The sequence below is a fragment of the Amia ocellicauda genome, chromosome 12 (assembly GCF_036373705.1).
Source record: "Amia ocellicauda isolate fAmiCal2 chromosome 12, fAmiCal2.hap1, whole genome shotgun sequence".
Lineage (NCBI taxonomy): Eukaryota > Metazoa > Chordata > Actinopteri > Amiiformes > Amiidae > Amia > Amia ocellicauda.
In genome coordinates this window covers 28,818,428-28,831,154 of record NC_089861.1, presented here as the reverse complement: position 1 = coordinate 28,831,154, position 12,727 = coordinate 28,818,428, and the positions used below count along the sequence as shown (strand labels likewise).

General features: G+C 40.5%; 1 protein-coding gene across 4 annotated transcripts in view; it reads right to left on the bottom strand.

The window, feature by feature from the left end:
• Positions 1-7,549: 7,549 nt before the first annotated feature.
• LOC136764858 (guanylate-binding protein 2) overlaps positions 7,550-12,727 on the bottom strand; it is a 17,072-nt gene continuing 11,894 nt past the window's right edge. For 2 of the 4 annotated variants that reach the window (XM_066719206.1, XM_066719205.1), the window contains exons 10-11: positions 10,407-10,531; positions 7,550-8,726 (exon numbers count right to left, since the gene is read on the bottom strand). In XM_066719206.1, the coding sequence (XP_066575303.1) occupies positions 8,142-8,726; positions 10,407-10,531 (710 nt within the window). In that variant the 3' untranslated portion in view covers positions 7,550-8,141. Of the gene's footprint in view, positions 8,727-10,406; positions 10,532-11,194; positions 12,125-12,727 lie in introns of those variants that run through there. The other 2 variants (XM_066719208.1, XM_066719207.1) reach the window with 2 other exon arrangements.

The following is a 12,727-nucleotide window of genomic DNA, read 5'->3' as shown; positions in this document are numbered from 1 at the left end:
GGGTTAGGGTTAGGGTTAGGGTTAGGGTTAGGGTTAGGGTTAGGGTTAGGGTTAGGGTTAGGGTTAGGGTTAGGGTTAGGGTTAGGGTTAGGGTTAGGGTTAGGGTTAGGGTTAGGGTTAGGGTTAGGGTTAGGGTTAGGGTTAGGGTTAGGGTTAGGGTTAGGGTTAGGGTTAGGGTTAGGGTTAGGGTTAGGGTTAGGGTTAGGGTTAGGGTTAGGGTTAGGGTTAGGGTTAGGGTTAGGGTTAGGGTTAGGGTTAGGGTTAGGGTTAGGGTTAGGGTTAGGGTTAGGGTTAGGGTTAGGGTTACAGCACTCTATTACATATGCTTTTTCGTCCCGCAGCGCCGCAGCCCCGCCCACAATCACTGCGCCATCGATCAGACCCGCCCCCTGCGTGCGATTGGTGCCTGCAGAATACCAAACCACGCCCCCTCGGGTGATTGACAAGCATTAAAAAGAAGTTAGTTTGCCAAATTAAACTGAAAGATCAATTGGCAAATTAAGTTGAAAGATCACTTGGCAAACAAATCAATTCATTAATTTATTTCACTATGAATTGACGAATTAATTTCTGAATTAAAGATTTAATTTTGACCCTTATAATGCTCCATACATCTGAGCAGCAGAGACGAGCAGTGGAGCACAGCAGTGGCATCATCGCCACTAACGACAATATATATTGCACTTGAGTCTGTATATGGAGCTGTTATACTTATATAATGTATTACATATTTATTGTTTATGATTATTAATAATAATAATTAATAATAATAATTGATGAATAAGTGATTGTAATTTTGTTGTGTACTGAATACATTACTTAAGACAAAGGCATCTGCTACATGTTTGCAATAGTAATCATTTATATTAAGGTTTCTCTGTTTACATTAAACAACTACGACTTAGGTTCCTTTGATAAATAAATGTTTTGTTAAGCTTTAATAGGCCAACGTATTGATGAAAGAACACATTATTTGTGCTAATATTCCTACACAAAAACAACACGTCTTCTGAGTAAAATTAACCCATAACTGTGTTAATGAAATAACACATTATTTGTGCTAATATTACTACACACAGCTTGTGTTAACTTTAACACAAAATGTGTCGTCTTTAATCACACTCAGTAATGTATTAATAAACAACACATCATGTGTTGTTTTTAACACATTTCATCCATTATATTAAAAATTTACGGGATGTGCTGGTGTGTCCTGGGCTTTAATTGAAGTTAATCTTGTCTACTTAAAGCAGTTGTTGAGACCAAGAAGTGAACATAAGTATATACAAGTTGCCACAAATAGACCCGGACAGTACAGGTGAGAGGCAGCCATCTTGTTGTTTTCCTAATTTAAGACCAATCTTAGCATTCCTAATTTTGTTTTAACATTGCCTTAATTGAAGTTCATCTTGTCTGTAGTTTGCCTCAATTGAAATCAATTATTACAGCTGCTGAGTAAATAAATAGATTGAAGAAAGGTGGTTTTGTCAAGGACTAGTAGGAATTCTGTTCCAGGTGGAGCCAGTTAGGTGTGAATTGGTGGCAGGTAGACAAAAGCTACGTAAAGCAGCTGTTGAGAAAGAGCTGCACTGTTACTCGGTGACAAAAAGTCAAGTAGTTGACCAGGGGACAGAAACAAAGAGACTGAAAAAACTGTAACATTTAGAAGCATGTGGCCACTACAGTGTCAGGTAGAATGATTGCCTTCCTGGATGAACTCATCCAAGAAGATTTCATTTGTGAACGTTGTTGGCATGTTGAAGTCTTAGAGATCAAATCTGTGATCTTGAGGCTCAACTTGTTGATCTGCGCTGTATTAGAGATATAGAGGAATTTGTCAATCAGCCCATGAGAGAGATGGTGTGCACGCCTAAACCTAGGAGAGTTGAGAGCAGGAAAGTGTAGAGAACTGCTGGGTTACAGTTAGGTCGTAACCGCAGAAAAGGGAAGTAGTTCTAGTAGGAGACTCAATCCTTGGAGGTATAGATCACACAGTGTGTTCTAGTGATAAGGAGACCTGCAAGATATCTTGCCTGCCTGGTGCTCAGGTTGTAGATCTCCCTAAACTAGTAGATGGGCTACTGGCCAAAGCCAGGGGGAATCCCCTGGTCATGGTCCACATTGGAACCAATGACATAGGAAAATGAAGGACAGAGGTTCTGCTAGACAAAGACTAGGAACAAGGTCAGGATGTGGACATAACAGATGTGGCTATTATAATGGGGGATTTCAATTTCCCAAACAATGAGTGGGCAAGCCTAGTTGGGACTGCAGAAGTATAAATAGAAATGGTTGAGATGGTAAACAACTGCTTTCTTACTCAATTCGTCAAGGAAACAACCAGAAAGAGAGCATGCATTGACTTGATCTTTTCAAATGGCCAAGATAGAGTCAGATGGACACTAATTAGAGAACCAATGGCAAACTGTGATCACCATATGATTAGCTTTGAGGCTACTTAGCCTGGAGTGCACTGGATACAGATTCAGTTGAAAATTGATGGTTATATTTTAAGAATATTCTACTTGGGGCTCAGGAGAAATGTATACCAAAACTTAGCAAATTGAGGACCAAAAAACAATGGCCAAAATGGTTTAATAGAAGTATGCAAAACATAGCTAAAGAAAGAAAATGCTGTATAGCACATACAAAAGGGATATAGACTAAACCAAATACAATGAATATGTTGAACTGCAAAGAGATCTTAAGAAAGGAATCAGGAAAGCAAATAGGGAAATAGAAAGAAACATAGCTCTTGGAGCTAAAGCGAATGCAAAGAGTTTTTACAATACTACAACAGCAAGAAGACAATAAGGGAGGAAGTGAAACAGATAGAGGGCAAAAAAGGAAGTATCTTGGAAAACAAACAAGACGTGGCAAATGTTCTAAATGAGTATTTCACAGAGGTTTTTACAAAAGAAAAAAATGATAAAATGCCACAGGTTAACAATCCAGAGAGAGATCAGGATAAATGAGGAGGAGGTACTGAAGGGAATAGCAGAATTAAAATTAAACAAATCACCTGGGCCAGATGGTATATTTCCAACAGTACTTAAAGAAATTAGGTAAATTATTCATAGTCCGCTAACTCAAATATTCCAAATGACACTTAGAACAGGGGATGTGCCAACTGACTGGACGGCGGTAAACGTCATACCAATCCACAAGAAAGGGGACAAAACAGCCAGGAAATTACAGACCAATCAGTCTCACCTGCATTACTTGTAATATTAGTCCTTTACTCTCCTGTAAGATAGCACTTTACAACATTTTATAATGCCCTTGCATTAATAAAACTTGTATTATTAATTTCCCCTTTGCTCTCTTTCCCGTAGCCCTTGACTGTGACCTAACATCTTGATTGCATTTCGCTTTTACATTCTAGGATGTATGACCTCACTCATTGCATTTATTGGAATTGGAATTGGAATTTGTAAAATGTATTATGCTTTGAATTGCTTTGTATAATGTAAATTTGTATAATGTAATGTGAATTTGTAATGTTTGATGCCTTGATGTAGTGTATTCTTGCACTTTTTATTGTGCTTACGTTTTGTAAGTCGCCCTGGATAAGAGCATCTGCCAAGGAATAATAATAATAATTACTTGTAAAATGTTGGAAAAAATAGAGGAGCATCTTAATGAAAACCATATTCTTGGAGATAGTCAACATGGGTTTAGATGAGGCAGATCATGTCTTACTAATTTATTAGATTTTTTTGAACATGCAACTGCAGCTGTAGATCATGTGAAAGCATATGATATGATATACTTAGATTTTCAAAAAGCTTTTTATAAGGTTCCACACCAAAGACTGATCCTCAAATTGGAAGCTGTAGGCATTCAGGGTAATGCAAGTAGATGGATTATGAACTGGTTGCTGTATAGGAAACAGAGGGTGTCGATTAGAGGAGTCACTTCTAACTGGAGTGAGGTTGTTATTGGAGTTCCACAGGGATCAGTACTAGGGCCTTTGTATTTTCTAATCTATATTAATGATCTGGACTCTGGGATAGTTAGCAGACTTGTCAAATTTGCAGATGATACTAAAATAGGTGGCTCAGCAGATACAATCTTGGCAGCACAGGCTATTCAAAGGGACTTAGATATTATTCAGTTGAGGGCTGACACCTGGCAGATGAAATTCAATGTGGACAAGTGCAAGGTAATACATGCAGGTAACAAAAATGTCCATTATAATTACACTATAGGAGGAATAGAACTAGATGAAGTAACGCACGAGAAAGACTTAGGAGTCTATGTAGACTCCTAACAATGTGGGGAAGCAATAAAAAAGTCAAACAGAATGTTAGGGTATATTGTCAAAAGTGTAGAATTTAAAACAAGGGCAGTAATGTTAAGACTGTACAATGCATTAGTTAGAGCTCATCTGGATACTGTGTACAGTTCTTGGCAACCAGACTTATTCCAGGTCTGAAGGGAATGTCCCACTCGGAGAGACTGAGGGAACTGAATCTTTTCACCCTGGAACAGAGGAAACTATGTGGGGACTTGATTCAAGTCTTCAAAATCATGAAAGGCATCGACTACATCAAACCAGAGGAGCTTTTCCAGATCAGCAGGGACACATGGACCCAGGGACACAAATGGAAATTGGTCTTCAAGGCATTCAAGATGGAAAACAGGAGACACTTCTTTACACAGAGAGTTGTCACAATCTGGAACAAACTCCCCAGCAATGTGGTTGAAGCTGAAAATATGGGAACATTTAAAAATAAACTGGATAGTATCCTTTGATCACTTAGTTATTAATGGACACCAAACGAGCAGGATGGGTCGAATGACCTCCTTTCGTTTGTAAACTTTCTTATGTTCTCATGTTTAAACAAGTTAACTTATTATATTCAAGGTTTGTTTTTCTTCATACATTTTACTGTTTTACATTTTGCTAGTGGCAAAAGAACAACCTGTTGAATCAATCTTCTACTTTCAAAATAAAATTGAAACACCATAAATGCACACACTCGATAATACAATATTCATCTTTGACTTAACACCTTCCTTTCATACTGCATGTCAATTTAAATTAATACTTAAATGCACACCTTCTCAAGATGACATAAAAAGAGTATTAAAGGCACCTGGTTAGCAGCCTGTTACTGTTACATTTCCTGGGACAGAAGTATTAATCAGTAAGAGCCTTTTATTACAGTTAAATAAGTTAATATTTGCAGTATTATGTACATCAAGTTCATTTGAATTAATGGGGCACTGAAGGTCCATATAAATTAGTATGCCAATATCGTATTTGCAACTCATCTCTAATAAGGGTATTGTGAAAATGGGGGAAATGTTTGGAAATGGGGGGAGTGTCTGCAGGCACCAGTGAAGCATGGTGGAGTTTCCTTGCAAGTTTGGGGCTGCATTTCTGCAAATGGAGTTGGGGATTTGGTCAGAATTAATGGTCTCCTCAATGCTGAGAAGTACAGGCAGATACTTATCCATCATGCAATACCATCAGGGAGGCATCTGATTGGCCCCAAATGTATTCTGCAGCATGACAACGACCCCAAACATACAGCGACAGTCATTAAGAACTATCTTCAGCGTAAAGAAGAACAAGGAGTCCTGGAAGTATTGGCATGGCCCCCACAGAGCCCTGATCTCAACATCATCAAGTCTGTCTGGGATTACATGGAGAGAGAGAAGCAACTGAGGCGCCTAAATCCACAGAAGAACTGTGGTTAGTTCTCCAAGATGTCTGGACCAACCCACCTGCCGAGTTCCTTCAAAAACTGTGTACAAGTGTACATAGAAGAATTGATGCTGTTTTGAAGGCAAAGGGTGGTCACACCAAATATTGATTTGATGTAGATTTTTCTTCTGTTCACTCACTTTGCATTTTGTTAATTGATAAAGATAATCTATTAACATGTCTAATTTTGAAAGCATTCTTACTTTACAGCATTTTTTCCACACTTGCCTGTACTGTACATAAATAAATTATCTGGTATCATCTTACTGGTACAGTTGGTTAACTAGTAGCGAAATAAAAAATAGTTAACGTATAGTCAATGTTTAAACAATAAAAATAAAAGAGCTTAAAAACATAGATCATGATCCCCCCCGCCGAAATTACATTGGTTAAAAAAAAAATGTAAATTGACGGAATATAGAAATTGTGCAGCACCGTGAGACACTTGTACGTATGTGGGGCACTATAATACATTTTAATTGATTGAGGATTGATGTAATCCTGTTGCTGTTGATTTTAAATATTGCTAAATTATTAATTGCCAACCTCTACAATTTATCATTCATAAACAAAAGAATTTACAACACACTTGCATGCTTTCTACTTATTTTCTTTTTTATATTTGAATAACGTTTAAGATAAAATAAACATTGAATATGTTAATGTTTAAAATGAAAAAAAAATTACATTCCTATTCACATGCACAATACTGATGTTGTGTGCCACCATCCCTGCCTACTGCTCACCATTGCTTACTGCTTCACCTGCAGCCTCTGCCCTGACTTTGCTGTCGCTTCTCCTTCTTCTGCTGCTGATTCTCTAGTTCTCTTCAGAATGCATTTTGCTGGTGCTGGCACTAGTTGCACTACTACCAAATAAGTCGTTTCCTACATTTTGCTGCTTCTGATTCAAGGAACTCCATTAACTTTTCAGCCCCACCTTTGCATTTTTATTGTATTGTTTTTCCATGATTTTGTTTATTACATTGAATCAAAGACTCCCGGCTCTGTCACTGTCAGTGTGTGTGAGGGAAGGGAAAGGGCGGGGTTAAGGGCTGCAACCAGTCCTCTTTCACAAAAGTCTGACGTGTTCGTGCTATACTTCATTGGAAAGCCCTGGATGATCTCTCTCAGATATTAAATGTAATATTTCACACCTTACAGGGTCTATTGAGCCTGCCCAGGAGATAATAATACAGCTATGGAAAAATTAAGAGACTCCAAGGTCAGAAATCAATGTTAAGTGGTCTCAATCTATCCAGAGCTGTATATATGTAAAAACAAATTGTAGGTTTGTCGAGCCCACGGGCCCACTCGGAATCCTCCTGGTGCTCCAGATGGCCAGTCCACTACTGCCCATACATATACGTCTTTGCTCATACTGCTTGCAAAGTCTTGTTTGTAAGGTTGTGACATTATAGCGTTTTGCTGGTTTCTGACCGCCTGTGTTTCTGAACTTTGACAGTCTCTTGTTTACTCGTTTTCTTTTGGATTATTTACCTTGCCTTGTTTGCCTCTTCCCTTGACCGCTTGCTTGTCTCTTCTGTTACGATTCTTGGTTTGCTCTTCATGCTCTGTTTGACAGCTCTTGATTATTCATTTGTTTCATCGACCTGTGGATCTCCATTAAGTTTAGCCCGGCACTTGAGTCCAAGACCCTTGGCTTTAGGAAAATTATAATGGAAGTGTCTAACATAATTAAAGCAGATTTCAAACTCTTTCTGTTGGCAGCATATCTTAAGGAAAATGTGTAGCTTACCTTTTTTAATAAAATAGCAACACATGTGAGGGTATCAATATAGGCCGCTGTCTGATTAATGAAGAAAAGTTGCAATAACTCTGCAAAGGAATATATTTTATTGGCATGTTCCTCATCAATAACAACCACCAAAAACATATGCAGCAGAGAAACTGTAATTCTCATGGAAATCACCAATACTTTCAATTTGTTATGTTTTTTAAGAGCTTTTTATCAATTGTGTAATTCTTTGTTGAAAGAATTAAGTTTCTGCTTAAGTGTGCAACAGTTTGAGCAGTTAATTCCAGGATGTAGCTGACACAGTCTCTCCCAACCAAAAAGGTTTTAACAATGAGGTGTCAATCAGACATAGGCGTGGGGGAATAGGATTCAAATTAACATGTTTCTCCTCATGAAAATTAAATGAAATTACAAATACAAAGGAGCAAAGAATCATCACTTAATCTTCCCACTGCAGAGGGTTAATTTAACAAAAGCAAAATGAAATGCCTCATTTTGAAAACTTGTTAGTAAATCTTACGTGATGATAGGGTTGATTGGATGTCAATCAGACAGAAAACAGGAGAAACCTAAAGAGCTCAGGTGACGTTTACTGTTACAGGAAGGAGCCAAAGCGGTGGCTTCACTAACAGGAAGCTGTGATAGAGGCTGGAGTGTGCTGTGATCTCTACACGGCGCTACCTTCTTCCTCCTGCTGCTGCTGCTTCACAGCCTTCTCGGTTGCTGGGTTAAGGCTTGCCCCCTTCCCTGCATTGGGCCTCAAGCTGTCCTCTTTTCCCTTGCCTGACATTACGCCGCTTCCTGTCTGTTCAGTGGGATTTGTCTTGCCTTGTTTCGGCTTTGGGATCTTTTCCGAGTTGGCCTCGTTGTTCTTAGGGGGGCTCCCGCTTGACTGTACGCCTTTGCCTTTGGAGTTGGTCTGCTTCGGGAGACTATCATAGGCCCCACCCTCAGCTGCTCTGCCGCTCTGTTCCAGACGTTTCTTCTCGGCCTTCTCAGCTAACTTCTGTTTCCTCAGCAATTTAAAGTTGGCGATGGCCTTAAACCCCTCAACGATGGTCTTGCCCATCGTCTGAGCCAACTGCTTCTTCTTCTCCTGTTCGGATACCTGGAGCTGCTGGATCTCCTCTTGCATGGCCTGGGCCCTTTCCTGGAAGCCCTTCTCCATCAGCAGCTCCTGCTCTCTCAACTTACTCTTCATCGCTGTCTCTGCCTCCTCCTGGGCCCTGGCAACTTCCAGCTCCATTTTGAGCTGATGGAACACAAAACAAACAGACTGAAGAAAAGATCCTCAGCCCAGAACAGGTTAGGTGGAGCACAGAGCAACAACATGGCCAATCTTAGTATTGAGAGAAGATAGTGAGGCAACCTTCAAAGCAAGCATTCGAGGAACCCACCTGAGCAGATAACATGGACTATATTCATAAAACTGAAAACAAATAGTTAGCCATTCTTCATAATGCAAAAATAAGTGCTGAGCTGTGGAACTGTGAAATATGGGAATAATAAAAATAAAATACAAAGTTATATAACTTTTTAGGTACCATTGAGAGCTTTTTCTTAATATGGGCATCTATCTATCTACACTCACCTAAAGGATTATTAGGAACACCATACTAATACTGTGTTTGACCCCCTTTCGCCTTCAGAACTGCCTTAATTCTACGTGGCATTGATTCAACAAGGTGCTGAAAGCATTCTTTAGAAATGTTGGCCCATATTGATAGGATAGCATCTTGCAGTTGATGGAGATTTGTGGGATGCACATCCAGGGCACGAAGCTCCCGTTCCACCACATCCCAAAGATGCTCTATTGGGTTGAGATCTGGTGACTGTGGGGGCCAGTTTAGTACAGTGAACTCATTGTCATGTTCAAGAAACCAATTTGAAATGATTCGACCTTTGTGACATGGTGCATTATCCTGCTGGAAGTAGCCATCAGAGGATGGGTACATGGTGGTCATAAAGGGATGGACATGGTCAGAAACAATGCTCAGGTAGGCCGTGGCATTTAAACGATGCCCAATTGGCACTAAGGGGCCTAACGTGTGCCAAGAAAACATCCCCCACACCATTACACCACCACCACCAGCCTGCACAGTGGTAACAAGGCATGAGGGATCCATGTTCTCATTCTGTTTACGCCAAATTCTGACTCTACCATCTGAATGTCTCAACAGAAATCGAGACTCATCAGACCAGGCAACATTTTTCCAGTCTTCAACTGTCCAATTTTGGTGAGCTTGTGCAAATTGTAGCCTCTTTTTCCTATTTGTAGTGGAGATGAGTGGTACCCAGTGGGGTCTTCTGCTGTCTTCTGATGTAGCCCATCCGCCTCAAGGTTGTACGTGTTGTGGCTTCACAAATGCTTTGCTGCATACCTCGGTTGTAACAGGTGGTTATTTCAGTCAAAGTTGCTCTTCTATCAGCTTGAATCAGTTGGCCCATTCTCCTCTGACCTCTAGCATCAACAAGGCATTTTCGTCCACAGGACTGCCGCATACTGGATATTTTTCCCTTTTCACACCATTCTTTGTAAACCCTAGAAATGGTTGTGCGTGAAAATCCCAGTAACTGAGCAGATTGTGAAATACTCAGACCGGCCCGTCTGGCACCAACAACCATGCCACGCTCAAAATTGCTTAAATCACCTTTCTTTCCCATTCAGACATTCAGTTTGGAGTTCAGGAGATTGTCTTGACCAGGACCACACCCCTAAATGCATTGAAGCAACTGCCATGTGATTGGTTGGTTAGATAATTGCATTCATGAGAAATTGAACAGGTGTTCCTAATAATCCTTTAGGTGAGTGTATATATCTATATATCTATATATATCTTTCCCGGTGAGGTGCTTATGGTGTAACAGTAGACAACAGGCAACAGTATGCATCAGCAGTGCTGGTGAGATGGCACCAGAAACCCACACGTACATTCAGCTGTCGTATACTCTCCTGGTGGCTCCTCTCCTCATCCTCATGCATCCTCTCCACCAGCCGTCGCTTCTCCTCCTCCACCTTCTTCTCCTGCTCCATTCTGAATGCCCTCTCCTGCTCCTCTGTGGCAGACAAAAGGAACATCAGTCACAGCAGTGGATGGAAGTGGGGCAGTGCCAGTCTCAGCCACACAGGTCACAGAAGGGAAGGTGGACAGTGTTCAGGTATAGGCTCAGACCTGGCATATGAATCCCAGTGTGGGTAAGTGCAAGGTATCACATGCCAGTAATCGGGTGTTGCAGGGTAAATATCCAATGGTAGGTAGAGACTGAGAAAAAGCAACACTTCCTCAAAGATTTGGAGTTTGTGTACTCATTACTTTTCTTCATTTAGACACTCTGGCGAAGTAATAAACAAAAAGCCTGACAAAACACTTGGATTTATTGTTTTTTTAAATGTAAAGACTCTGAAATTTGCTAGTTAGAGTTCATTTGGAATATGGGCTTCAGTTCTAGTCACCACACTGTCAAAAAGATATAGGCTTCATTGGCAATCAATAGAGAGCCACCTGACTGACTCTAGCTCTGAAGGATGGTTATATGGAGACTGAACGTTTACTGGAAGAGAGATGATAAGATGTCTGGAAGTAGGAGTCTGGGGAGACACAACAACTCAATGTATCATCTGACACAGATCTGTCCTTAACAACAAATCAAAGCATTTACTAAATAATACAATACAAAATAAACATACAGAAGGAAGAATGATTGGCTGCGACTAATCTAGTGAGTAAAAAGCAACATCATTTAATAGAAGGTCTAATCAACTGATGACACCTCAAGGCTTTGATCAATTGACAACTATATATACAGTACACACACACATACACATTTACATACACCCATTATTTAATAAAATATGAAAATGATTAAGCAAATCACCAACAGGTGGCAGCAAACCAAGATCCTTGGGAATTGTTCACAGACCAAAATTGCTTTCAATTGCTTTAGGTTACAGAAATACACTTATGCAAATATAAAAGCTCCATTTTAAACCTGGAGTGACAGACAGAATCACACACATGGACGCACACCCTTATTTCTTTTGAGGGTAACCTTGAATGTTTTTTTTAAATAAAGATAGGCCAAATCCATATACAATATAAATAGTTATGTAATAACGGATCATTGGGAGACTTTTACAAAGAATAAGTGCTTAATGACAATAACCGATTCATAAAGGAAATGCTAGAGAAACATATGCAGGACTGTATGTAGACCATTACACTAGTTTGAATCAACTTGCCCCTGAGGAACATCACAGCAACAGAGTTCATTTAAACATTCTCTTCATGCTCTTGTACTCGAAGATAGAAGCCACCGTCCGGAGGCCTTCGCTAAGCACAGGCAGGATGGTGTTGGTAAAAACATTGCCCTTGGACTCTTCCTTGAGGCCCTGGATCTCCTTCTGCATCATGGAAGCCTTCTCCTGGAAGCCCTTCTTCAGCAGTTCCTCCTGCTCCCTCAGCTTGGAGTCCAGGGCTCTCTCGGCCTCCCGCCGTCTGCTCTCCATCTCCTCTCTCATCTTCTCCTCTGCCAGCCGCAACCTCTTCTCGTTGCTCTTGCGTTCATCCTCTAGGGTCTTCTCCATCTCCAGTCGCTTCTGCTCTTCCATTCTCTTCTGCTGTTCAGCAAGGGCCGTCCTCTCTCTCTCTGCTGCACTCATTTTGGTTGGATATTGGGAAGGAGGAGGGAGGGAGGGAGGGAGAGAAAAAAATACCACTGAAGTTTTGTTTTTGTTATTTTCGGAATAGGAAGGTGTTCTGTGGTGCCAAAATCAGACGATGTCACACTGATACTTATATCCATCTCACACCAGCATGAGCAATCTTAAGAGACACTAGGCAGTTGTACTTTGGACATCTCTGCATAACACTCTGTAACTCCAAGGCAAAGACCTGAGGAATTGATGTCTGCTGGAGGACGGGCACCATTCTTACACAGCTGTGGCTATTCACTAGCAGAAGCAGATAATCTTCCTGCTCAGCTATACCTAGCTCATTCCTAACATTGGTCAACAAGTTTATTTTAAGAACTCACAGCCAGGTGAGGGACACAACCTGGATTTGTGCTTTCAGTCACCAGTTCTAGGTATTATCGGAAGAAATCTAAAGGCTTGTCCCTGATCATCCAGTTTTTGGCTGTCAAATATCAGTCTTAAGCGTCAACAAAAAATCCATCAAAATGGAATTGCATTTGCAGCTAAACCACTTCAGTGATATTTTTCTTTGGTGGGGGAGGGGAGTGGTGGCAGGGCAG